The 27,892-nt window shown below is 37.0% G+C and overlaps 3 protein-coding genes across 3 annotated transcripts in view; all 3 read left to right on the plus strand.

Annotated features, from left to right (window-relative positions):
• LOC147574460 (EF-hand calcium-binding domain-containing protein 13-like) overlaps positions 1-16,866 on the plus strand; it is a 54,992-nt gene extending 38,126 nt beyond the window's left edge. Inside the window, exons 20-21 of the mRNA XM_086685479.1 lie at positions 8,585-8,638; positions 16,805-16,866. Of these exons, the coding sequence (XP_086541605.1) occupies positions 8,585-8,638; positions 16,805-16,866 (116 nt within the window). The remainder of the gene's footprint in view (positions 1-8,584; positions 8,639-16,804) is intronic.
• A 1,408-nt stretch (positions 16,867-18,274) lies between these two features.
• LOC147574461 (uncharacterized) lies at positions 18,275-22,946 on the plus strand. The gene is made up of 7 exons (XM_086685480.1): positions 18,275-18,375; positions 19,068-19,121; positions 19,881-19,985; positions 20,586-20,639; positions 21,302-21,451; positions 22,408-22,461; positions 22,807-22,946. The coding sequence occupies exons 1-7, from the start codon at positions 18,315-18,317 to the stop codon at positions 22,944-22,946; spliced, it is 618 nt and encodes a 205-aa protein (XP_086541606.1). The 5' UTR covers positions 18,275-18,314.
• On the plus strand, positions 22,374-27,232 carry LOC147574462 (uncharacterized). The gene is made up of 5 exons (XM_086685481.1): positions 22,374-22,911; positions 24,375-24,428; positions 25,009-25,113; positions 25,929-25,982; positions 27,099-27,232. The coding sequence occupies exons 2-5, from the start codon at positions 24,383-24,385 to the stop codon at positions 27,230-27,232; spliced, it is 339 nt and encodes a 112-aa protein (XP_086541607.1). The 5' UTR covers positions 22,374-22,911; positions 24,375-24,382.
• The last annotated feature ends 660 nt before the right edge of the window (positions 27,233-27,892 follow it).

Genomic DNA, 27,892 nt, shown 5'->3' on the forward strand with positions numbered 1-27,892 from the left:
ATTTCTATTTAGTCCATCCCAAATAGCTGTTCAAGGATAAAATTTGTAATCTAATATATTCCATATCTTTTTAAACTGATCATCCTTTTTTCTGCTTCACTGACCCTGCCAGAAATCTCTATCCACTTAATTACTTGCTGCTGCCTATTTAAACTCCTAAATATTTTTAAAATCCATTCCTACTCTTTAGCCCTGTATCATTACCCTTCTTTCTATTTCTTTTTATCTCTTCTTAGACTGCTAGATAACTCTCTCTCTGCCTATAATTTTGTTACTTTTAAATCCACTCTACACACAGTGGGCAGAATGATCCATTTCTATGTAAACCTGATCATAAAACTAGTTGGGGTTTTTTTCTCCCCATCTTATCTTCCCCTCTTCTACTTTTCTGTACCTTCTTTCAAAACGTTGAAATAACTCAAGGCTCTGATGGGTTCTCTAAGTGATCTTACCTACTTTTTGAGCTCTGAATTCTATCTGTATGGTAATGAATCACTGATAGATATTCCTAACCTAAAACACTCCTTGGATCTCTATTTGGTTTATTTACTACCTATTTGCAATCTCCACTTGGATAGCTCAAATAACTTGTAACTTAACTTGTCTTAGTCTGAGCTCTTGATTTTTCTTCTAAAACTCATCCCTTCCCAGTATCATTACAAGGCATCACCACTGGAGTTTGTCTTGTGATGTCTTTGTCTAGCTTTCGTATTAAGGTAGCACTAGCCTCATAGAATGAATTGGTGTTTTTTCCCACTTCTGTTTTCTGAAATAATTTATGTAGGACTGATATTATTTCTTTAATTATTTGTAATAATTTACCAAAGAAGCCATCTGGACATAGTCCCTTCTCTCTGAGAAAATTTCCAATGCTTAATTTTCTTGTGTGTTACAACACTATTCAGATTTTCTGTTTCTTTTTTATTCCATTTTGGCAGCTTGTGTCCATTTTGGAATCTATTTCATGTAAGTTGTTTAATTTCTGGCATAAAGTTGTTCACAGTATTCCCTCTTTAGCCTTTAAATTACTGTTAAGTTCAATGGGTTAATCCTTTCTCTCATTACTAATTTTAGTCATCTGTGTCCTCTCTCTTTTTTTCTTGGCTAGTCAATTTTGATGATGTTTTCGAAGACTAAATGTTTGGTTGCATTGAGTTTCTCTGTCATTGTTCTCATATCCTCTCTAATCTTCATTATTTTCTTCCTTCTGCTTGTCTTTGGTTTGGCTTGCTCTTACTTTCCTAGATGAAGATAAAGACTTAATTATGGATTTGAGATCTCTCTTCTTCTCTAACATAGTTATTTAAGGCTATAAATTTTACTTTAAGCGCCACCTTCACTGTGTCTCATGTATTTAATTTTTATTCAGATAAAAATACATTCTAATTTCTCTTGTAATTTCTTCTTTGACTCATGGATTACTTTGAAATGTGTTGTTTGATTTCAAAATATTTGAATGTCTCGGATTTCCTTTGGTTGTTCATTTCTAATTTAACTCTGTTGTGGTCAGCGAGCATACTTTGCATGATTTCAGTCCTTTGAATTTTATTAACACTTGTTTTACGATTTAGCATACAAGAGAATCAGACGCTCTTTGGAGTCTCCAAAAACTTCTAACAGTGTAAAGGGATTCTGTGACCAAAATATTTGTTTTAGAGCCTTTTTTTTTTTTTTTTTTGATAATTCTAACACTTGAGTCATCCAAGGATTGGCATGTGTTGATTGCCTTTTCACTTGATAATTGATCTCATTTTCCTAACTTTTTGTATGTTAAATAATTCTGAATTGTATCCTCAACTTTGTCAACTATTTTGTTGTGTAGACTCTGGGTCCTTTTAAAATTCATTGAACAATGCTGGTGCGTTTTGTTTTAGCAGGTAATCAACTCTGAGATTCAGAACACAAATTCCATCTCCCATTTCTCTGGATGGTTCCAGTCTCAGTTCATTCTACAAAGCTCTGTTTTACTGCTGTGGGTCTGTCTGCATGTGCCACTTGGGTTAGTCTGAGACTTGGGCCCTGGTTTAAATCTTAATTCAGTTCTCAAAGCCGTTGCAAGAATGCTTTCTTTGTATCTGTCTCATGCATGCACAACTCAAAAGTGAGCCCAAGACTTTTACAGATTCATACACAGAATTAGGGGATCCCTTTCTCCATTGTTCTCTCCTCTCTGGAATTACCCCATATTTTCCAACCTGAAGGGGCCTCTTTTCCAGGTTTCCCTGGTCAAAGAGATGGAGTTTTTATCAGTCTTAGCTTCCTGCTCTGCCTTGCAGTTCTGTGATTGGGGCCCCACCCTCAGGACAAAGCCATTAGGGAAAAGAGAAAAACAAAACAGAAGGCTCACTCCCGTTGCCAGTCACTTCTGCAAGTTTTGGTTCTCTTCTACAGTCTAGTGTTGTTGCTTTTTGTGTTTTCTTTAGACTTTTAGTCTAATCATCAGGAAAAATAGATTGTAGAGAGCTGATACGGCCGTGGCAGAATCAGAATCAGCCTCATATTTCATTATTTAAAAAATTAAAATATATATATATGTAAATAATACTTTCACATTTTAGCATGTGAATCAGGATATATCTTATAATTGTTACCAATCACATAGTAGAGTTATTACATTCTTGTCATTGAGTCTGCATTTGTGAATTTGGTTTTAGCCTGTCACTGTGACACATTACCACTTTAAGTTGTGTATTGTTGGTACCCCATGTGTTGAGTTTAATTGCTGTTTAAAAACTTCTCCAAGAAAATTGCGCTGTCATTAAGAATTGAAGGGAAAGTTGTGTATACAGGAAAAGCATGGGAACAGTGGCAAAGTATAAATTTATGATTAGTGAAGAAAACATCTCACCATTGGAGGAAAGACCACAATTCTGTTTTTCAAAATTTTATTGCAAAGCTACAACAAAATGCTTTTTGGACCTAAGAAAGAAAGAAACCCACAAGTAGAAAATCTATACTACCTGTTGTTAATGATGCATACACAAAAGAATTGCCTATGATACACCATACAGTGTAAGTGAAGGCAAAAGAAACTGCCAAATCCCTCACAAAGGTAAAATAAAGTTCCAAGCAATGAGGATGGACATCAGACATCAACTTGTCAAAATTTCTTGTTAACTTTAATTGCACCAAAAAGAATGAAATAGGAATAAATTTAACCAAAGAGAGAAAAAAATCTGTGCTCTGAAAACTATAACACATTGGTGAAAGAATTTGAAGATGACACAACAAACAAATAGAAAGATATTCCATGCGTAGGGATTGGAAGAACAAATATTGTTAAAATGTCCATACTATCCAAAGCAACCTACAATTCAGTGCAATTTACCAAAAGCGCGTTCTACAAAACTAGAAAAAATAATCCTAAAATTTGTTTGGAACTGCAAAAGACCCCAAATAGCCAAAGTAATCTTGAGAAAGGAAAACAAAGTTGGAGATGTCACAATCCGTATTTCAAGATCTACTTCAAAGCCATACTAATCAAAACAGTATGGTGCTGGCATAAAAACAGACACAGAGATCAAAGGAACAGAATAGAGAGCCCAGTAATAACCCCGTGATGATATGGTCAATTAATCTATGACAAAAGAGGCAAGAATATACAATAGAGAATAGAGAGTTTCTTCAACAAATGGTATTGTTGGACCATTTGTCCGGAAAACTAGACAGCTACATATAAAATAATGAAACTGGACCACTCTTTAATACCATACACAAAAATAAATTCAAAATGTATTAAAAACCTAACTGTGAGACCTGAAACCATAAAAGTCCTAGAAGAGAACACAAGCAGTAATCTCTTTGATATCAGCTGTAGCAACATTTTTCTAGATATGTCTTCTAACACAAGGGAAACAAAAGCAAAAGTAAACTATTGGGACTACCTCAAAATAAAAGCCTTTTTGCACAGTGGTGGAAACTATCAACAAAACAAAAAGGCAACCTACTGAATGGGAGAAGATATTTGCAAATGATATATCCAATAAGGGGTTAATATCCAAAAAATATAAAGAACTTATACAACTCAACACCAAAAAAAAAAATCTGATTTTTAAAATGAGCATAGGATCTGAATAGATACTTTTCCAAAGAAGTCATACAGATGGCCAAAAGACACATGAAAAGATGCTCAGTATCACTCATTATCAGAGAAGTGCAAATAAAAACCACAATGAGATAACAACTCAGACCTGTCAGACTGGCTAAAATCAAAACAATGAGAATAATAAGTGTTGGTGAGGATAACAATTGTTGGTGAGGATGTAGAGGAAAAGAACTCTTGTGCACTACTGATGGGAATGTAAATTGGTACAGCCACTATGGAAAACAGTATGGAGGTTCCTCAAGAAATTAAAACTAGAAATACCATATAATCCAATAATTCCACTACTATTTACCCAAAGAAAACAAAAATACTAATTCAAAAAGATAGATGCACTCTGTTTATTGCAGCATTATTTATAATAGCCACAATATGGAAGAATCCTAAGTGCCTATCAATAGATGAATGGACAAAGAAGACACACACACTGGAATATTACTCAGCCATATTCATCAAGAAAGATGAAATTTTGCCATTTGGGACAACACAGATGGACCTAGAGGGTATTATCCTAAGTGAAGTAAGTCAGAGAAAGACAAATATGTCAATTCACTCACACATAGAATCTAAAAAAAAGTCAATAAATGAACAAAAAAACAATCAGACCTGTAAATACAGAGAACAAACTGATTGCCGGAGGGGTGGGGATGTGAGTATTAGCAAAATGGATGCAGAGGAGTAGGAGATACAGGCTTCCAGTAATGGAATGAATAAGTCATGGGAATAAAAGACACTGTATAAGGAATATAATCAATGATATTGTAATAGCGTTGTATGTGACAGACGGTAGCTAGACCTGTGGTGCTGTGGCATCACGTATAAAAACCTATCAGATGACTGCGTTGTACGCCTAAAACCAATGTAGCCTTATGTGTCAAGTACTCTCAAGAAACATTTTTAATTTCTTGTTAGCTTTAAATAAAAAACTCTAGTGGAGCCCTCATCTAAGAAATGCTGTGTTACCAGTGCTGTTGATAGCACACTGGACAATATTTTGGAGACAAAATATTTTGGAGACAGTGATTCTGAGTTGAAGAGCTGAACAGCAATTTAAAAGAATTAGATTCTAAATATGAAATTATAGTAATTGCAAGTTTATCTCACATATTTTTATGTTTGCATAAGCATGACATTTTAATTTTTTTTAATTTTTAAATTTTTTTTAATGTTTCTTATTTATTTTTGAGAGAGAGAGAGAGAGAGACTACAAGCAGGGAAGGGGCAGAGAGAGAGGGAGACACAGAATCTGAAGCAGGCTCCAGGCTCTGAGCTGTCAGCATAGAGCCCGAGGTGGGGGGCTTGACCTCACAGACTGCGAGATCATGACCTGAGCTGAAGTCGGACGCTCAACCCACTGAGCCACCCAGGCGCCCCTGCATAAGAGTGATATTTTAAAAATCGGTTTAACTCTAAACATCATTCAATGATATAAAATAAATATTCTAAATTATAAGGAAAAAAAAGGAAGTTAGCCGATTTCCAGGCCTAGATGATTTTCATATTCTTCTTACAGTTTGTAATCTATTTTTTACAATAGGACATATGTATATTTAAAATACTTTGCTTAAAGGCAACAACCTCTTTGACCTCAGCCACAGCAATTTCTTGCTCGACACCTCTCCAAAGGCAAGGAAATTAAAAGCAAAAATGAACTATTGGGACCTCATCAAGATAAAAAGCTTCTGCACTACAAAGGAAACAATCAACAAAACTAAAAGGCAACCGATGGAACGGAACGGGAGAAGATATTTGCAAATGACATATCGGATAAAGGGCTAGTATCCAAAATCTATAAAGAACTCGCAAACTCCACACCTGAAAAACAAATAATCCAGTGAAGAAATGGGCAGAAGACATGAATAGACACTTTTCCAAAGAAGACATCCAGATGGCCAATGGACACATGAAACGATGCTCGATATCACTCATCATCAGGGAAATACAAATCAAAGCCACACTCACGCTGAGATACCACGTCACACCAAGTGATCAGAGTGGTCAGAGTGGCTAAAATGAACAAATCAGGTGATTATAGATCTGGCCAGGATGTGAAGAAATGGGAACCCTCTTGCACTGTTGGTGGGAATGCAAACTGGTAGAGCTGCTCTGGAAAACAGTGTCGAGGTTCCTCAGAAAACTAAAAATAGAACTATCCTATGACCCACTGCTAGGAATTTACCCAAGGGATACAGGAGTGCTGATGCATAGGGGCTCATGTACCCCAATATTTATAGCAGCACTTTCAACAATAGCCAAATTATGGAAAGAGCCAAAATGTCCATCAACTGATGAATGGATAGAGCAAATATGGTTTATATATACAATGGAATACTACTTGGCAATGAGAAAGAATAAAATCATGCCATTTGCAGCAACGTGGATGGAACCGGAAGGTATTATGCTAAGTGAAATAAGTAAGTCAGAGAAAGACAGATATCATATGTTTTCACTCATGTGGATCTTGAGAAACTTCACAGAAGACCATGGGAGATGAGAAGGGGAAAAAAAAGAAATAGTTACAGAGAGGGAGGGAGGCAAACCACAAGAGATACTTAAATACAGAGAACAAACTGAGGGTTGATGGAGGGTGGGGGAGAGGGGAAAGAGGGTGATGGGCATTGAGGAGGGCACTTGTTGGGATGAGTATTGAGTGTTGTATGTAAGCCAATTTGACAGTAAATTATATTAAAAAATATATATCAATAAATAAAATACTTGGCTCGACAATAATAGATACTAATCTCCTAATTTAACTTGTTATTTATGGAAAAGGAAAATTCCTATGTGGTGTATATGGGAAAATTTCAGGCAATTTGATCAGAGTCTTCCATACAAGTACACTATCTCTGAATTTTGTTTACTCAGCATAACCAGTTTTTCCAAACTCTGAAGTCCTTGAAAGTAGAAAGTGTACTTTAATTATCTTTGTGCCCTTAAGACCTAGCATATTTCAAATATTAGATACGTAATTTGAGGGAAATGGTTCTTCTCTCACAACTTTGCACATCTCCACCTAGGCCACATAAATACATCTTGACCACAATCTTACCATAGTCTTTCTTGAAAGCGTCACAGTTCCTCCTGGAACAAGGGGAAGTAGACAGCCTTGTGAAGAGCTGCCACCAAGCAGTGTCTCCATCTGTTTCCCTATCTACAGGAGACGGTCACAAGGTCATTTCTCATTCATCTCCTTAGTTTCAGTTGAACACAACTTTCCGCCTCTCTCCCTTAGGATAGAGCTGCAGATTTCTGTATAAGTCTATAAAACTTGTTGGGTACCATTTGAGTGAGCTTCCCAGCAGCAGAACGACTCATCGCATGTCCCACCCGTCCACTGTCCAGCTGGTTCCGTGTTGTATTCTGGGACTAAAGTGGCAGAGATCCAACACCATGCTGATCTTACTTCTTGGGTATAAGTAATAAACTATCTTAATCCATTTGGGCTCATTGTCTCATTACCATCAAAATCTGTGGAGATGTGACGAGCCAACCTCGCAGTTTCAGTGGCAATCTTTTGTGATCCTGTTAAATACCATACCTCTTCTTAGGAACTCTTCTTAGGAACTTCTTGACCACTTGTCAGTAACTAATGTATGATGACTAAGTAAAGAGTGGAAAATAAGAAAAAAAAGGGAAATTTGCCTATGATGAGATGAATGAAGTTTTTAAACAATTGCTTCAAAAATACACCAGTCATATGTCACTAGCCATTCCATGATTATCATAGTAATTGAAAAGACTTTAAAAAAAAATATATTGGGAATATATGAAAGATTACTTCATTTTTCCTTTTATTATACAATGATAGGTAGGCTTTATGGATATACCATAATTGAGCAGGGTCATAGAACATGGCCAACATCAATAATAGTTTCTTCCAGGTTTATAAAGTAGGGTGAATCTAAACAATTCGGGAGTATAAATTGCCTCTGAGTGGACTCTATCTTCTAGGGCAGGGTCAGCAATGTTTCTATAAAGGGCAAATAATAAATACTTCAGGCTTTGTGGATGATGTGATCTCTGTCCTACTTCTCAATAATGTTGTTGTAGTACAAAAGCAGCTGTAAACAATGTGTAAACAAATTAGTGTGGCTGTGTTCCAATAAAATTTTATTTATGGACACTAAAAATTTAAATTTGTGTGAGTTTTATGTGTCACAAATAATATCCTTTTGGGTTTTACAATCATTTGAAAATGTAAAAATGATTCTTAGCTCATGGGCCATATAAAAATAGGCGGTGAAAAAATAAAAAGATACGTGGCAGTGGGCTGGATTTGGCCAATGGACGATAGTTGGCTCACCTCTGATAGGGAATAGGGCACGTCTTCTATCATAGAATTTCTGAAGAACTGGATTTATAAATTGAAGATTGACATAGAGCACAATGAAAAGAAGTGGACTTTCACAATATAAGGTTTTCATACTCTGTTTTTCTGAGTCTGCATCATTTTATTATTTTTATCTTTACCTTTTTTTATAGATAATGGGAAGGTTGATCTTGATAAATTGATGGATGGAGTGAAAACCCTTACAGGTGAGAAGTTAATATAAATCTAAGAATGTAAGTTTTACTCAAAATTATATTTCAAAGACTTTTATTTCTTTGCTTATTCTACCATTTTATCCTTCATTTGATCGTTTTTTATCTAATTTCTTAGAGTTAGACTTTTAAATCTCTGCATGTTAGTAATAAAATTTAAATTCTGGGGGGCCTGGGTGGCTCAGTTGGTTAAGCAGCTGACTTTTGATTTTGCCTCGGGTCATGGTCTGAGGTTCATGATATCAAGTGCCACATGGGGCTCTGCCCTGAAAACATGGAGCCTGCTTGGGATTTCTGTCCCTGTCTTTATCTCTGCCCCTCCCTCACTCATTCTCTCTCTCTCTCTGTCTCTCTTTCTCTTTCAAAATAATAAATAAAAATAAATAATTTCAATTCTGTGTCTTGGTAGCAAATTCTTTTTTTTTTTAATTTGACATTAATATATGACACCTCTTCTATGTGGGGGAAAAATATTCTGTATTAAATCAGTGAATAGTAGAGTTAGGACGGAGAGGAAGATGGCGGCGTAGGAGGACGCTGGGCTCACCGCGTCCTGCTGATCACTTAGATTCCACCCACACCTGCCTAAATAACCCAGAAAACCGCCAGAAGACTAGCAGAATGGAGTCTCCGGAGCCAAGAGCAGACGAGAGGCCCACGGAAGAGGGTAGGAAGGGTGGAGAGGCCGTGCGTGCTAGGATTGGTGGGAGGGAGTTGGGGCGGAGGGGCAGCCCACCAGCCAAGCAGAGCCCCCGAGTCTGGCTTGCAGAAGCGGAGGGGCCGGATGGAGTGTGTTCCGACAGCAAGCGGGACTTGACATCTGGAAGGTTATAAGCTAACAGCTCTGCTCCGAGAACAGGAGGGCTGGAGGACAATGGGAGGGAGAGTTGCTGAGCCCCGGGACAACAGAGCTCAGTTTGGCGGGGAAGAAAGGCGCTCGCCAGCGCCATCTCCCTCGCCCAACCCCCAGCCAAAATCCCAAAGGGAACCAGTTCCTGCCAGGGAACTTGCTTGCACCACGCAAACACCCAACGCTGTGCTTCTGCGGACCCACACCTCCGGCGGTGCGCCTGACTCCCTCCAGCTGCCGCAGGGACCCTCCCAAAGCGGATCACAGAAGGAGAAGTGAGCTGAGCCTGCCCCTCCAGCCCCCCATGGACCTTGCCTATCTACCCCAGCTAATACGCCAGATCCCCAGCACCACAAGCCAGGCAGTGTGCAAGTAGCCCAGAGAGGCCACGCCACCCCACAGTGAATCCCGCCCCTAGGAGAGGGGAAGAGAAGGCACACACCAGTCTGACTGTGGCCCCAGCGGTGGGCTGGGGGCAGACATCAGGTCGGACTGCGCCCCGCCCACCAACGCGAGTTATTCAAGACAGCACAGGGGAAGTGCCCTGCAGTTCGGCACCACTCCAGAAACTATCCAAAATGACCAAACGGAAGAATTCCCCTCAAAAGAATCTCCAGGAAAGAACGACAGCTAACGAACTGATCAAAAAGGATTTAAACAATGTAACAGAAAGTGAATTTACAGTAATAGTCATAAAATTAATCACTGGGCTTGAAAACAGTATAGAGGACAGCAGAGAATCTATTGCTACAGAGATCAAGGGACTAAGGAATAGTCAGGAGGAGCTAAAAATGCAATAAACGAGCTGCAAAATAAAATGGAAATGACCACGCTTCAGATTGAAGAGGCAGAGAGGAGAATAGGTGAACTAGAAGATAAAATTATGGAAAAAGAAGAAGCTGAGAAAAAGAGAGATAAAAAAATCCAGGAGTATGAGGGGAAAATTAGAGAACTAAGTGATGCACTAAAAAGAAATAATCTACGCATAATTGGTATTCCAGAGGAGGAAGAGAGAGGGAAAGGTGCTGAAGGGGTACTTGAAGAAATTATAGCTGAGAACTTCCCTGATCTGGGGAAGGAAAAAGGCATAGAAATCCAAGAGGCACAGAGAACTCCCTTCAGACGTAACTTGAATCGATCTTCTGCATGGCATATCATAGTGAAACTGGCAAAATACAAGGATAAAGAGAAAATTCTGAAAGCAGCGAGGGATAAACGTGCTCTAACATATAGAGGGAGACCTATAAGACTCATGACCGATCTCTCTTCTGAAACTTGGCAGGCCAGAAAGGAATGGCAAGAGATCTTCAATGTGATGAACAGGAAAAATATGCAGCTGAGAATCCTTTATCCAGCAAGTCTGTCATTTAGAATAGAAGGAGAGATAAAGGTCTTCCCAAACAAACAAAACCTGAAGGAATTTGTCACCACTAAACCAGCCCTACAAGAGATCCTAAGGGGGATCCTGTGAGACAAAGTAGCAGAGACATCGCTACAAGCATGAAACCTACAGACATCACAATGACTCTAAACCCATATCTTTCTATAATAACACTGAATGTAAATGGACTGAATGTGCCAACCAAAAGACATAGGGTATCATAATGGATTAAAAAAACCAAGACCCATCTATTTGCTGTCTACAAGAGACTCATTTTAGACCTGAGGACACCTTCAGATTGAGAGTGAGGGGATGGAGAAGTATTTATCATGCCACTGGAAGTCAAAAGAAAGCTGGAGTAGCCATACTTATATCAGACAAACTAGACTTTAAATTAAAGGCTGTAACAAGAGATGAAGAAGGGCATTATATAATAATTACAGGGTCTATCCATCAGGAAGAGCTAACAATTATAAATGTCTATGCACCGAATACAGGAGCCCCCAAATACATAAAACAATTACTCACAAACATAAGCAACCTTATTGATAAGAATGTGGTAATTGCAGGGGACTTTAACACTCCACTTACAGAAATGGATAGATCATCTAGACACACGGTCAATAAAGAAACAAGGGTCCTGAATGATACATTGGATCAGATGGACTTGACAGATGTGTTTAGAACTCTGCATCCCAAAGCAACAGAATATACTTTCTTCTCAAGTGCACATGGAACATTCTCCAAGATAGATCACATACTGGGTCACAAAACAGCCCTTCATAAGTATACAAGAATTGAGATCATACCATGCATACTTTCAGACCACAATGCCATGAAGCTTGAAATCAACCACAGGAAAAAGTCTGGAAAACCTCCAAAAGTATGGAGGTTAAAGAACACCCTACTAAAGAATGCATGGGTCAACCAGGCAATTATAGAAGAAATTAAAAAATATATGGAAACAAATGAAAATGAAAATACAACAATCCAAACACTTTGGGATGTAGCGAAGGCAGTCCTGAGAGGAAAATACATTGCAATCCAGGCCTATCTCAAGAAACAAGAAAAATCCTAAATACAAAATCTAACAGCACGCCTAAAGGAAATAGAAGCAGAACAGCAAAGACAGCCTAAACCCAGCAGAAGAAGAGAAATAATAAAGATCAGAGCAGAAATAAACAATATAGAATCTAAAAAAACTGTAGAGCAGATCAACGAAACCAAGAGTTGGTTTTTTGAAAAAATAAACAAAGTCGATAAACCTCTAGCCAGGCTTCTCAAAAAGAAAAGGGAGATGACCCAAATAGATAAAATCATGAATGAAAATGGAATTATTACAACCAATCGCTCAGAGATACAAGCAATTATCAGGGAATACTATGAAAAATTATATGCCAACAAACTGGACAACCTGGAAGAAATGGACAAATTCCTAAACACCCACACACTTCCAAAACTCATTCCCATTGTATATATACCCCATATATACCCTCATATCCCATTGTATATATACCCCACATTTTCTTTATGTATCCCTTCATCAATGGATGCTTAGGTTTTTTCCATGTCTTTGCTATTATAAATTATGCTATAATGGATGTGAAGATTCAGTTATCTCTTCAAGACAGTGATTTTGTTTACTTTGGATATATACCCAAGTCATAATTTCTGGATCATATGTAGTTCCATTTTTAATTTTTTGAGGAACCTTCATACTCTTCACGTTGGCTGCACCAATTTACACTTTCACCAGCAGTGCACGAGGCTTCCCTTTCCCCCACATCCTTACCAGTACTTTCTATCTCTTGTCTTTTTGATGATAGCCATTCTAACAGGTGTGAGGTGATACCTCATTGTGGTTTTGATTTACATTTCCCTGATGATTAGTGAGGATGAGCCTCCTTTTAATGGACCTGTTGGCCCTTTGAATATCTTCTTTGGAAAAATGTCTTTTCAGATATTTCACCCATTTTTAAATTGTGTTATTTGGTTTCTTTGTTATTGAGGTGTATGAGTTCCTTATATAGTTTGGATATTAACCTCTTATAAGATATATGGTTTGTAAATATTTTCTTCCATTACATAGGCTGTCTTTAATTTTGTTGATTCTTTTTTTATTATTATTATTCTCAAGTTAGTGAACATACAGTGTAGTCTTAGCTTCAAGAGTAGAACCCAGAGATTCATCTCTTACATATGACACCCAGTGCTCATCCTGAAAAGTGCCCTCCTTAGTGCCTGTCACCCATTTACCTCCCCTCCAAACCTCATCAACCTCAGTTTGTTCTCTGTATTTAAGGGTCTCTTATGGTTATTTTGCCATGCAGAGAAGCTCTTCAGTTTGATGTAGCCCTACTTATTTGTTTATTTTTTATGTTGTTGCTTGTGCTTTATAGGAGTCACATCCAAAAAATCATTGCCAAGAGCAACATCAAAGAGCTTTTTTCTCCGTTTCCCTTGGGAGTTTTATGTATGATTTCAGGCCTTACATTTAATTCTTTAATTCATTTTGAGTTGATTTTTGTGAACAGTATAAGACAGGGGTCTAATCTCACTCTTTGTCATGTAAATATCCAATTTTCCTAACACCATTTAATGAAGACACTCTTTTCTCCATTGAGTATTCTAGGCTTGCTTGAATATTGTTGGCTTCTGTGTCAAATAGAAGTTGGCCATATATGTATGAGTTTGTATCTAAGCCCTTGATTCTCTTTCATTGGTCCAAGTGTGTGTTTTTATGCCAGTGCCATACTGTTTTGATTACTATAGCTTTATAATACAGTTTGAAGTAAAAAATTGTGATCCTCCAGCTTTACCCTTCTTTTGAGGATTGGTTTAGCTTTTGTGGTTCCAAATGAATTTTAGGATTATGTTTTACGTATGTGTAAAAAATGCCATTGGAATCTTAAGAATTACATTGAATCTATAGATGGCATTGCCTTAGTGTGGACATTTTAAGGTTAATAATTCTTCTAATCTATGAACACAGGATATCTTTCTATTTGTGTCTCTTCCAAATTTACTCCTAAGTACTTTATAGTTTGTGATGCTGTTGTAAGTGAGATTATTTTCTTCATTTCTTTTTCTGATAATTCATCATTAGTATATAGAAACACCATTGATTTTTGTATGTTGATTTTGTATCCTGCATCTTTACTGAATTCATTCATTAAATTTAACAAGTTATTATTTTTTTTTGGTTGAGTCTTTAGGATTTTCTATACTTAAAATAATGTCATCTGCAAATAGACTCACTTTTACTTCTTTCTGTCTTTCTGTCTTTCTTTCTTTCTTTCTTTCTTTCTTTCTTTCTTTCTTTCTTTCTTTCTGATTCTGGTGACTTTTATTTCTTTTCTTGCCTAATTGTTCTAGCTAACACTTCTAGTACTATACTGAATAGGAGTGGTAAGAGTGAACACTTGTCTTATTTCTGATTATAGAGGAAAAGCTTTCAACCTTTCACTGTTAGAGTATGATGTTAAGTATTGAGTATTGTCATACATGGCCTTTATTATGTTGAGATTCTTTCCTTCTATACCTAATTTAGTGACAGCTTTTATCATGAATGGATGTTGAATTTTGTCATATGCTTTTTCTGCATCAATTGAGATGATCATGATTTTTATCATGATTTTTATCTTTCATTCTATTAATGCAGTATGTCACATTTATTGATTCGCGCATATTGAAATATCTTTGCATCCTAGGGATGAATCCCACTTAATCATGCTATATGATCCTTTTAATGTGCTGTTGAATTGGTTTGCTAGAATTTTGTTGAGAATTTTTGCATTTATATTCATCAGGGACATTGGCCTATAGTTTTAATTTTTTTGTAGTATCTTTGTCTGGCTTTGGTATCAGGGTAAATGCTACCTTGTAAATGAGTTTGGCAGTGTTCCCTCCTCTTAAATTTTTTGGGAAGAATTTGAGAAGGATTGGTGTTAACTCTTCATTAAATGGTAACAATTCAGCAATAAAACCATTTGTCCTGGACTTTTGGGGAAGAAGATTTTGATTATTGACTCAATATCCTTACTTGTTTTTGGTCTCTTCAGATTTTCTGTTTCTTTATGATTCAGTCTCAGTAGGTTGTATGTTTCTAGGAATAATTTATCCATTTCTTCTAGGTTGTCAATTTTGGGGTCTCTGCTCAGGCACCATTATAACCAGATCTGTAGGATGGACTATGCAACTTGCCAGGTGTTCTGGTTAGGCTTCTTGGTCAGATAAGGCTGGAAGCTATATTCATCCCTGGTCAGGGCTTTGAATTTCCTTCCCAGCCCAGTCTCTATATCATAGGCTCCTTTGCTGATAAGGCTTATTGGCTGGGTACCTGAGTCAGGCAGGAGTATCCATCAATATCCCTGGCCAGATAGTGCCACTAGCTCAGTTCTGCAGAGAGGCAGAGCCAATGAGTGGGCTCTTCACTCAGGCACTGCTGTAAGAGGGGCTGTAGGGTAATCTACACAGTCTCTGGGATGGTCTCAATAGGTTTTCTGGTCAGGCAGGACAGAGGACTATCTATACTCAGCAATAGGCAGGAGCCATGAATTTGCTTCCTCATCTGGATGGGGTGATAGAAGAGGCTCCAAGGCCAGAAAGGCTTATTGTCTGGGCACCCAACTCAAGCAGAATGGTTCCCTGGCCAGAGGGACCACCATCTTGGCTCTGCAGATGGGCAAAACTACTGTGTCAGATATCTACTCAGGCACTGCTGCTAGGAGAAACAATCTGCCAAGATCCAAGTGCTGGTTAATGTAAGCCATGTTTCCCTTCTCCATCTCATTCTGATCTCAAATGGTTAAGACCCACGGATACCTCCCCCGCAATACCTATGGGACAGGACCCAGGTGGGCCTTCCAGGAAGCAACCCACAACTCTGGAGGAGCTGGATGTCTACCTTGGGCTCTCTTTTTCCCACCAGAGAAACCATAGCTCTGGGAAGCCCTCTCAGTGCAGCACTATACTAGCCTGGGAGAGGGGCAGTGCAGTCAGAGCATAGCTGATTGTCTTACCCTTCTAATGTGGTCCTTCTCAGTCTCTGTGGTTCAGGGAGATTCATCAGCCTCACAACCATATCCTGGGATTTTCACAATGGTGTCTTGTCTGTGGATACTTGCAAGATGGTCTTTTTGTGAGGGGGACTGAAGTCAGGAAAAACTTATGTCACCATCTTGATGACATCATTCTATATATATTTCAATATAAATGTAAATTTGTAATAATAAAATTAATTATAATTTAAAGTTAAAGAAAATTAACATAAAATGCAAATTGGTCCATATCATTCTTGAACTTATAACCAACCACTCAATGATTCTATATAACCTAGTAGATAAAGGCTAAGCTTCTTAAAATTACTTACAAATCCCTTAATAATCTGAGTCCAACCTTCCTCTCTTGTATGAACTTTCCTTTCCCAAATCCATACTTTATTCTTCTGCAGTGCTGAACCGACTATAGTTCTTCATGCACTGCATATGTATATGTTGTATATGTTGTACCCAGGTGTGGTTTTACTTTATATTTCTCAGCCTCTCTTCCATGTAGAAGACTCTTTCTATGCATTCCCCTTTCCTTTAGTTAAAATCTGATATTTTAACTTGCCAGGCACTACATACTCTATGATGTATTCATTTAACACTCTAGTTTGAATTAGTGGTTCCTATATGAGCTATGGCACTCATGGCTCACAGCAGTACCTGAAGTGCTACCAGAGAGCTGATAAACACCAATGATCCAGAAACACTGGAAAAATAGATCAGCTTAAATCCTTGAAATTCAGAGATTTAATATAAGTGTGTATAAAATTATGATATTAATGGAATTTATCTGGAATTTTCCATCAACGTATATCCTTTGTATATGTTTTTTGGAGCTCATGACATTGATTACATGTCTCAATTGTCCCTTCTCTTCATAGCTAATGGAAAAGTTGATCTGAAGAAAGTGATGGATGGCATGAAAGCTGTCACAGGTGATTGAGAAGTTAATGTAAACATAGGATCGTAATTTTTACAGAACTGTTTTTCTTCATGCCTTAATTGCTAGGCTAATTCTATCATTTTTACCTCCTATTTGTTTAAGGTTTTCATAATCAGTAGCCCAGAAATTGGAGAATTTTCTGATGTATTCTTCACGAATACACTTCATTTTCCTTATTTTAAGACAGCCAAAATGTACAATAAAAGGTGAAATGAATCTTTGGAAAAGTCCCTGGTAATTACTTAAAGGAGAGGTGATACATTCTTCATGTCAATAGAATTATGAAGATGAGCCATCTGCAGCTTGAAAATTGACAAAAGAGATCTATAATACCCACTTTGTGTCATTGTCATTTTGAGTATGTTAGTCCAAGCCTCCCAAGAAGCAAAAGCCGGGGCAGGGTTAAACATGCCAGGACATTATTAGGGGAAATGCCTGCGTAAGAGAAAATAAGGAGGATGCCTGAAAGGCTGGGAGGCTGTCAGACTGCAGGGCAAATCTGTCACCAAGTGAAGGAAAGAGGAAGAAATGTTTGGGCGGAAGCATCCTAGATTGTCATGCAGTCTGAGGAGGGCCTGGCAAAAGTGCTTTCAAGAATCCTCTGGTTAGAATCACCATCCTGTATCTTCCAGGAACAGGGCTCCCCTAGTATCTTGGCTGCACTTGTGATTGGCCAGTGCCAATGATACATATGGCATTAGTGCAAAAAAACACAGGTTAATTTCAAAGCAGAAGGTGGGGCCCTTGGTTAATTATGTTCTCCATAGTTGGAACTCCTGTGGATACATTCTCATGACCACCGTTGAGAGTGCCATCTCTCTCTCTCTTGTTTTTTTATTAAGTATAATTTATTGTCAAATTGGTTTCCATACAACACCCAGTGCTCATCCCAACAGGTGCCCTCCTCGATGCCCATCACCCACTTTCCCCTCTCCCCTACCCCCGATCACCCCTCAGTATTGTTCTCAGTATTTAAGAGTGACAGTGCCATCTCTTATTAGCCTTTAGAAAGCTGGGGCACCTGGGTGGCTCAATCGGTTAAGCGTCTGACTTCAGCTCAGGTCACGATCTCACGGTCCGTGAGTTGGAGCCCTGCGTCGGGCTCTGGGCTGATGGCTCAGAGCCTGGAGCCTGCTTCTGATTCTGTGTCTCCCTCTCTCTCTGCCCCTCCCCCATTCATGCTCTGTCTCTCTCTGTCTCAAAAATAAATAAACTTATTTTTAAAAAGGCAATTATGTTTCCATAAATGACATTATCTCCATGTATTTGGGCAGAGCTCAGTGATCATTACTTTCCCCAGCTCATAATCCTATTGTTTTAGCATCCTAATTTAGTTTAATTATTTGCAATAATTTGATTGTACTTAAATTCCATGTATGTCATTGTTTTAATCTTTTTATTAAGGAGAAAATGTTGATGTCAATAGCGTTAAAGCTGTTCTGGGAAACATGGGGATCGAGCTCAAAGGTAAAGAATGCTTGGAGCTGGTGAAAACTCTTCCTTTTAAGGGTAAGCATTTTAAATATTGATGTATTCAAAGAGAGGTTTTTTTTAAGTTTATTTATTCATATTGAGAGGGTGAGAGCATGTGTGAGTTGGGGAGGAGCAGAGAGAGAGGGAGAGCGAGAGAATCCCAAGCAGGCTCCGCACTGTCAGCATGGAGCTGGACTCAGAGCTTGATCTCACAACCCGTGAGATATGACCTGAGCCAAAACCAAGAGTTGGATGCTTAACTGTGCCACCCAGCTGTCCCCAAAAAGAAGTTTTAGATTTCTGTGTCTGCGAGAAGCTCTAAAATTCTCTCCATTTCCTAAGTTCTAGGATATAGAAAATCCATTTCAAAAAAAAAATTTTTTTTTTAGAATGTCCACTTATACCTGAAATGAATCCCTCAGTGGTTTTACTTTTAGATTAGGAAGCAGCATTTCCATTACGATGGGTCTTTTTATCAATAGTGAAAAACAAAAAAGGAAAAAACAAAGGTTAAACTGGGATTTGTGAAAGAGGAAAGGATTAATAATTGGAAGTGAATAAAGGCAGGATTGGGAAGAAGAACAGAGGTGTGCATGATGTGCTAAATTTCACCCGATTTTCTCTCAAATTTTATTAAAATAAGAGAAAACTCTCGAAAAGTCATGTTTCCTAATTTCTCTGTGATTTTCCACATTTCTCTGTGACTTAAATTCTGCCTTTTCTTATAGATGATGACAAGATCTTTCAAAACAGGTTGCTAGAAGTTGTGATGTCTCTAAAAGGTACGTGAGGAGCATAATGAGAGTGCAGACCAATATGGGATCCTTGCTTTTAGACTGTTTCCAAGGTGTTAGTGGTTGCTGCTATACTGATCATATATACTGATTGCAAATTTATGCTCCCACTGAAGATCAAGCTTCACGTTAGCTGCTGATCTTTTACTTTATATCTAGTAAGAAAGCCTTCTACTTTCTCAAGATTCTTCCAAACTTTTCAAGAGAAAAAATACCAGATTTCAAGTTTGCATAGCAAAATGTGACAGACAAGATTAGCACTGATTCAGGGAATTTAATCAGCTGCAGATAAATACTAAACTGGGAATTCAGTCATCAAAACTTACTGTTTAGAAGTAAAAAATGTTTGCCTCCAGAACTAGAATTCACTTAGCATTTATTCAATGGTATTTAAAACTTTGTATTTTATAGTCTGATCCCCAAGACAAATCTCACGAGAAGTGACCTTCATTCTAATGTCATAGTTGACTTTCTCTATAGGCATAATAAGGTCCTTAGTCTCTTGTTCTAAAATTGGTGTGGTTTTTTTTCCACATTTTAGAACAAGGATTATTAACCTTACTACTAAGGGGGGTCTGTGAATAGGCTTTAGAGAATATATGACCCCCCCCTCCCGAAATGATATGTAATCTTTGTGAACACTAGCATATAGCTCATGCAATTCACAACAGGGCATGTGTCTCTAAAAGCTTTATGAACCTCTTTTTTGAAGTTACATAATTTTCTTCATGGACTCTCTTTCCTTAGATGGGAAAGTCAATGTCAACGACTTGAACGCAATACTGGATAATATGGGAATCAAGCTCTCAGATAAGGAACTTGAGGCTCTGACTCAAAATCTCCCTGGTGATGGTGAGCAAGTTTCCAGATACCATAGTTCCATGTTGGGAGAGCTTGGACAATAAAGGTTGCGAGGGAAAGGGCCCTTAGGAATGGTAATCTACACTGATAGTAGGAAGCTGTAAGTATGGGCAAAGCATGTAAACAGCATATAAGCAGCCAGCTACCAAGTCACCGTGAAAACATTGCCCTTTGTATGAATGTCTTTTATGTTCTTTACCCATATTATGGTCACTAGAAGACAGTCTTCCACGTTTTAAAAAGAAAGATGCAGGCCACTTAGATGACGGTACTTCTGAATTTCTTCCCATTACTAATGCATATAGCTTTGAAATGGTATAGAACTATAAGTAAAATTAATATTTTTGAAATGGCATGTTTTTATGTTTAGGCTTTTCTTTCTAGTATTAATGAAGACAATGAAAACTGAATAAATTAATAGCCTAGAAAGATATTCTTCAGTAAATAGTTCTTAAGTAAGCATATATAAAGTACTTAAGATAATGCCTGGCACATAGTAAGTTAGGATTTATTATATTTATTCCCACATTGTTTTTCACGATATTTCATGAGTCTTTTATATCTCATTATGACTCTAATTTTCTTTTGCAGTTGATAGGAGGACTTCTCCTAAAACACCGATGAAGGAACTGCAAACTTTTACAGGTAAATGAGAAGTTGATGTAAATCTAGGGTTTCGGTCCTTTATAATAGTTTTTTTCAGTGGTATTTCTGGTATCTTATAAATTCTGATGTTTTATTTTTAAATATATGAATCATGGATTGACATTAGGAAAGTTTCTACACTAGGATACAAGACTATATGTCAATTTTAAATCCTAAGTTTTCTGTTACTTGTGCAAGTAATATGCTTCGGGTCACAAATGTTTAAATGAAAAATATCTAGAAATGTATAGAAAATGGCATGGTGAAGCTTAGAAATGATCAAGATAATGTATTCCTGATATCATCAATAATTCTTACCAAAGCAAATGTTTTTGAAGAATAATTTATATAAGAATCTGCGTTCTCTTAATTCACTCATCAGATTTTATTCTGAAAGTTGTTTTTTTCCAGCTTTAGGAAAAAAGGTCTTTAATTTATAATAAATGTGGTATTTTATTACCATAAGATACCATAAGATATGCTCCTAAAGATATGCTTTATTACCATAAGATACGCTCAAGGGTTCTGCAATTGAGAACATCTTCGCCTAACACCTCATCTTGATATTAGGATATCATTAAACTTCACAGAACATATTTTACAACTTGATAGAATACCAGAGTTCCAAAAGCTTATATGTCTATTGTTCCCTCTCTTAAAAGATGAGAAGGTCGATTCTAATGACCTGAAAATTTTCCTGGGAAGCCTGGGGATTGAGCTCACAGATCAGGAAAAAGAGAAGCTACTGAAAACACTGCCAATTGACGGTGAGATTGATAGAGGTGTCATGGAGGTCTTTTGTTGGTCTTTAGGTCTGTGTAAATATTTCCAACTTTGTTTCTATTTATTTTTCTCCAAAAGTATAAAAGAAAAAATATTAAATTGAGTTCTAAGTATATAGAAACCTGTCACTGTCGCTTAGAATTTATATTGGAAGTTAAATAACCCTTTAGACAAGAGTTGACATTAACAGCTAAACATATTGTTACCTATCAAGCTACTAATTTGTTCACATCATGAGAAGAGAAAAAAAAAGAAAGATTGGAGATCCGTGACAAAAAAATAAAGATGGTACCCAAAGCTATCTACACATTCAATGCAATCCCAATCAAAATTGCACCAGCATTCTTCTCGAAACTAGAACAAGCAATCCTAAAATTCATATGGAACCACAAAAGGCCCCGAATAGCCAAAGTAATTTTGAAGAAGAAGACCAAAGCAGGAGGCATCACAATCCCAGACTTTAGCCTCTACTACAAAGCTGTCATCATCAAGACAGCATGGTATTGGCAGAAAAACAGACACATAGACCAATGGAATAGAATAGAAACCCCAGAACTAGACCCACAAACGTATGGCCAACTCATCTTTGACAAAGCAGGAAAGAACATCCAATGGAAAAAAGACAGTCTCTTTAACAAATGGTGCTGGGAGAACTGGACAGGAACATGCAGAAGGTTGAAACTAGACCACTTTCTCACACCATTCACAAAAAAAAAGGGAAGCAGAAATTTAAAAGCAAAGGGAAGCTCTACTCATGTTTGAGCAAGGAGACTTCCTCAGGTACTGGAATAAAGAGGTTTGTCACAAGGAGAGAGGTTTCTGTTTCCAAACTTCATTATATTAGATGAAATAAACTAAAAATTAGAGACAACTCTTCTTAAAATGTTAGTTTGGAAATTATTTATTTAAATTATTATTTATTTCACACCATTTTTGTGATTTCATGTTAATTTCCCCATTGCATGAATTATGGCTTTTCTTACAGCTGCTGGAAAGGTATATCACAACAGGTTGCTAAAGGGTGTGAAATCTCTCAATGGTGAGTAAGACCCAATTAAAAGTCATACTGTCTGACATTCCCCAACTTGACACTTTTATTCCAATTATGAATTCTGGCTCCTCACTTTGGTATCATTCCTTATTTATGATTCTTGCAGTCTACCCACATTTTAACTGATAACAGCGTATATTTTATCTTGTAGGAAGTTCCATATGGAACTTGCATTTTTTTTCAACTCTGTACACCCCTTCTCCATGCACGAAAAAAATCACTTCACCTTAAACAAACAAACATAATAAATAAATAAATAGAAAGTTGATATGCATGCAGAATTTTGGCATAATACACTTTTTTTTCATGTTCCTACCTTCTGTCTTTCCTAAGGGGGAAAGGTTCATGTAAATAACCTGGACAACACCCTTAAAAAATTGGGACTTGAGCTCACAGAAGAGGAACTTGCAAAGCTGTCAAAATATCTACAAGTTGATGGTGAACACTACAGATGTCTTCAGGCCATTTTTTAATTTTTCCTTTATATCTGATATGTTTGAAAATAGATTTAATTGACAGATACATGTTAGAAAGCTTGGAGGAGAGCCCAATTTTATTTTTTTTACTTAAGTCTTTAATTTTAATTCCAATATAGTTAACATTGAAAATTATATTATTTCAGGTATACAATATATCAACAATTCTATATATATGTGATAAGTATACTCTTTAGTCCCCATCACCTGTTTCACCCATTCCCCCACCCACCTCCCCTCTGGTAACTACCAGTTTGTTCTCTATAGTTAAGAGTCTACTTCTTGGTTTGTCTCTCTCTTCTTTTTTTTTTTTCCTTTGTTTACTCATTTTGTTTCTTAAATTTCACATATGAGTGAAATCATATAGTATTTGTCTTTAACATTTCTCTTAGCATTATACTCTTTAGCTCCATCCATGTTGTTGCAAATGGAAAGATTCCATTCTTTTTTAAGGCTGAATAATACTCCATCACACACACACACACACACACACACACGCACACACGCACACACACGCACACACGCACACACACACACACACACACACACACACATATGTGCTATGTCTTTATCCATTCATCTATTGATGGACACTTGGAGGAGAGCCCAATTTTAAAGTCAGAATAAATCTTGGATCTTCATTACAATTAACCTAAAACAGCATCATCTTTCCGTAAATATACCAAAAACTGCAGAGGGTGCTGTCAGGACTCTAATAGCCTAAATAATAAGAAAGCAAAATAATAGGGACATGAAAATCTATTTATAGAGAAGTCAAGCCATTCTTCTATCTGTCCTTCTGTCTAACGAAATCTTCACTCGAAAATGTGTTCAAAGATTTTTATCATAGTGCATGAGACCTTCAAGCTCCATCTGCCTGTGCGGACATATCTTCTCTCATTTTTCTACTGTTCAAGCCATGTTGAGCTGCTTGTAGTTTCACACACATAGCATGATGTCCCTGGACGTTTTTCTTAACTTCTCCTCCATGTGAAGTCTCTTCCATCCTTCCATATTTCATATCAACTGCTCTGATACATTAATGTAGTTCACACACATCTCCTGCAGGAAGCAATCTTAGAACATACCAAGCTGGATTAGTGGTCCCTTCCTCAGCTGTTTGTTGGTACATGAAGTAAAGTTACCAGAATACCTGGCCAACTCCAATAGTATCTTCAGCTATGGCTTATAATGGCATCCAAAATACTAGGAAGAGCACACTTTTCCTGACCCAGTTTCTAGTACACAAGAGACCTTTGTATTAATGGAGATCATCTTAACTCCCTGAGATCCAGGCATTTTCTAAATGGTCTCAGGTAAAATGAAGATGTAAGGAATTTTTAATGGAATTGTTTCCTTAAAATATATGTCTTAAATTTGTCTTCTGGGCTTCTGACATTATTTTCATTGTGCCTTTTCTTGTAGCTAATGGAATGGTTGGTCTGAAAGAGGTGATGGATGGAGTAAAAGCTACTACAGGTAAGAGAGAAATTATGAATCTAAAACATTTAGTATTTATAATAATTATATTTCATCATTATTCCTCAATTGCCATATTAGTTATGGCATTTATTTGTTCATTAAATTACTAGCAACTCATTTGTTTTCTGGTATATTTTTTATTTGTATATTTTGCTCTTCTCTTTTTTAGAATGGCCAAACTCTGTACTAGTGAAATAATATATGAAGTAAAATTTTGACAAAGACTACAGATAACTGACAAAAAATGAGACTAACAGATCTTACCTTATTTTATACATTTATTTGAATAAGTAATTTATAATATTCCAATTGAATAGCAGATACATCATGTAAATCTCACAGGGTTCAGAGTTGCCTTGCCATTGTCATTGTGACTGTGACTTCTTTTATTAGCACTTAGAGATCAAATTCTTTTTCTGTGAAAGTCATCGTCAGTATATTTGGAGAGGTCTCATTGGCCTATGCTCTTTATTCTGTACCGATTTAATCTACATAGCCATAGATTAATTTTCCCTGTTTGGAGTCATTAGATGATCCTTTAAATTCGTATATATGTAATGATGTCTATTTTTTTAAGGAAGGGAGGTTGATGTCAAAGATGTGAAAGCTATTCTGAAAAACATGGGAATAGAGTTCACAGATAAGGAACGTTTGAAGCTGCTGAAAAATCTGCCTTTCAACGGTAGGCATTTATATACTGATGTGACCTTAAAGTCTTCTTTGAAGCTTTTAAAGATTTTTTAATTTAAATTCCAGTTAGTTAACATACAGTGTAATACTAGTTTCGGGTGTACAATTTGGTGATTCAACACATCCACACATCACCCTGTGCTCATCACAAGTGCCCTCCTTCATCCCCATCACCTGTGTCACCCTTCCCTCACCATCTTCCCCTCTGGTGACCATCAGTTTGTTCCCTATAGTTAGGAGTCTGTTTCTTGTTTTGCCTGGCTTTTTTACCCCGTGTTTGTTTTGTCTCCTCTTAAGCTTTTTTTTTTTTTTAGAAACTCAAACTATCCCCATTTGCTAAGATGCAACAGTAAATAAACAAACAAATACCAAACAAAATAATTTAAATGTTCACTCATTCTAGAGGGAAATTTCCATCTATGCAGTTTAACTCTCTGTTTTGGAATAATCATCCCCATGATGCTGACTCATGCCATCAAGGGGACTACATTTCTGAGGCTACCCTTACCTTTTTAGATACGTATAGGCAATTGTGGGAAGCAACCAAGGGAAAGAAGTGGTGTTAGACTAGAGGGGGATAAAAGGTCAGAGGTGATATTTTCCAAAAAAGCTGTGTATGTTATAGAGTGCCTTCTATGCTAAATTTTAGATAGACTTGCCATATTATAAACTTTCCCTAATTTTCTCTCAAACTTTATTTTAATGAGGGAAGTTTCTAGGGCAAATCATGAAAATCTCAGTTTTACTAAAGTTTTAGTGAATAGCCACATCATTTCTCTATGACCTTAATTGTGTTCTTTTTTATAGATGATAACAAGGTCTTTAAGAACAGGTTGCCAGATGGTGTAAAGTCCCTTAAAGGTGAGTGAGAAACATAATGAGAATACAAATGAATATGAGATCTTCATTTTATACTGTTTCCAAGATGTGAATTTGAATGCTGCCATCTGTCATATGTACTGATTGCAAATGTATGCTTTTTTGGACCTCAATCTTTATTTTAGCAGTTGAATCTGATGTTCTATCTTGGAAGTAAAGCACCACACTTTCTTGTCATTTTCGAAATTTTCAGGAAGAGAAATATCAAATTTCATGTTTACATGGGAAAAAATATAAATGATTAGCAGTGATCCAGAGAACGTAATAAATAGAAAAAACTAAATTGGCAGTTCATTCATCAAAAGTCAACCTACTATTGTTTAGAACTAAATAATGTTTGCCTCCAGTACCAGAATTCCCTAAGCATTCACTGAACACCATTTTTTCAACCAGATTTTTTTTTTTAATTCATTAAGAAAATTGAGGCTGGCAAGAGTGATAGCCCTCAGCTTTACATCTTCAATCCCTCCCTATTCAGGTATCTTTAAGCACACCCATGTTAGTATAAAGGATGAGTGAGAAGTCCCTCTTCCTCCTCAAAGCTTACCAGGATGCCCTTGACTCCACTGTCTCCCGTGTCTTTTAAGACCTTGCCCCACTGGCCATTTTCAACCTCTTCAGCCCATTTACATGTTCCACATACACCATCCTATAAAATAAGCAAACTAGAACTCTCCACACCCCTTTTTGGCCACAACTCAATCTCTTTCTTCCCTTTTTCATCCATTTCTTGAGAGACTTTTCTGTACTCTGAGCCCATATTTCTGTACCTTATTCTCAAACTAATTTCAGTATTAAATGCCATTTAAAACCTTGTGTTTCTGTAGGCTGGTCCCCAAGACAAGTCTCAAGGGGAGTAGCCATAGTTCTAAATTTGTAATTGACTGCTTAGAATATTTTGTCTCTGTGCTAAAATTGTTGAACATTAATTTATTTTTTTCACTTTAGAGCAAACATTTTCTGTTTGGTCCGAAGCAAATTTTGTGAATAATGATCTACTGCTTAAGAAATTCACAATGGGATATGTGTATCAAAAAAGTGTAAGAACTTCTCTTTTGAAGTCATTTAATATTCCTTATGGACTGTCACTTTTCTTAGGTGGGAAGGTCAATATGAACAACCTGGGCACTGTTCTGAACAACCTGGGGATAAAGCTTGCAGATACGGAACTTAAAGATCTGGCTGAAAACATACATGTTGGTGATAAGCATATTATCATATATACTAGTTAACCCCGGAGAGAGGTTAGTTACAAGAAACTTGGCGGGGGGGGGGGGGGGGGGGGCGGGGAAATGCCCTTTTTCATAGGGAGAAGGGAAGGCCCAAGAGCAGTGTGAGACACCATATCAATGACTAAAACACAGAGAATGTCATTTGAGTTTATGAGTATCCAGTTAACAAAGTCAAAATTAAACCAGTTTTCTATATGTGTGATATGTATGACTTGTATGTTCTCTGTAAGTATCATGTTTAGTAGTTGAGTCTTTCCAGTTTTGAATATAAGAATGCAGATTCTTTAGACACATTCACTTGTAAGTAACTTCCCCTTACTAACACAAATAAATTTGAGATATTATAGGCCAAACTGCACCATTGCGATTGCGTGGTTTTCATGTTTAGAATTTTCTTGTTATTCATGCTTGTCTTAGAATAAAAGTGGAGTAGAATAATAATCTAAAAAGTGTGTTCAAAAATATTTGTTTAAGTAAATATTAGCAATTATGATGGGGCCTGACACATAGTTAAGTGCAACTGTTATAGTTCTTCCCATGTTTTCCCACAAACTTTTGTATTATATCTAGAATGTAATATTTGGAGTCTATATAATATATGAGATCCATAATATATGGGATCTATAATATACTGCGATTTTATCTTCTCTTATAGTTGAT

This window comes from Puma concolor, chromosome E1 (genome assembly GCF_028749965.1).
Source record: "Puma concolor isolate L17-30 chromosome E1, mPumCon1.1.hap2, whole genome shotgun sequence".
Classification (NCBI taxonomy): Eukaryota; Metazoa; Chordata; class Mammalia; order Carnivora; family Felidae; genus Puma; species Puma concolor.

Excerpts from the sequence above, each read along its gene's own strand:
- LOC147574461 (XM_086685480.1), top strand. The coding sequence starts at position 18,315 with ATGGGGATCGAGCTCAAAGGTAAAGAATGCTTGGAGCTGGTGAAAACT. Across the intron at positions 19,986-20,585 it reads TCAAAATCTCCCTGGTGATG|TTGATAGGAGGACTTCTCCT; the intron begins GTGAGCAAGTTT and ends TTTCTTTTGCAG. Across the intron at positions 20,640-21,301 it reads GGAACTGCAAACTTTTACAG|ATGAGAAGGTCGATTCTAAT; the intron begins GTAAATGAGAAG and ends CTCTCTTAAAAG.
- LOC147574462 (XM_086685481.1), top strand. The coding sequence starts at position 24,383 with ATGGTTGGTCTGAAAGAGGTGATGGATGGAGTAAAAGCTACTACAG. Across the intron at positions 24,429-25,008 it reads TGGAGTAAAAGCTACTACAG|GAAGGGAGGTTGATGTCAAA; the intron begins GTAAGAGAGAAA and ends TATTTTTTTAAG. Across the intron at positions 25,983-27,098 it reads TGGTGTAAAGTCCCTTAAAG|GTGGGAAGGTCAATATGAAC; the intron begins GTGAGTGAGAAA and ends CACTTTTCTTAG.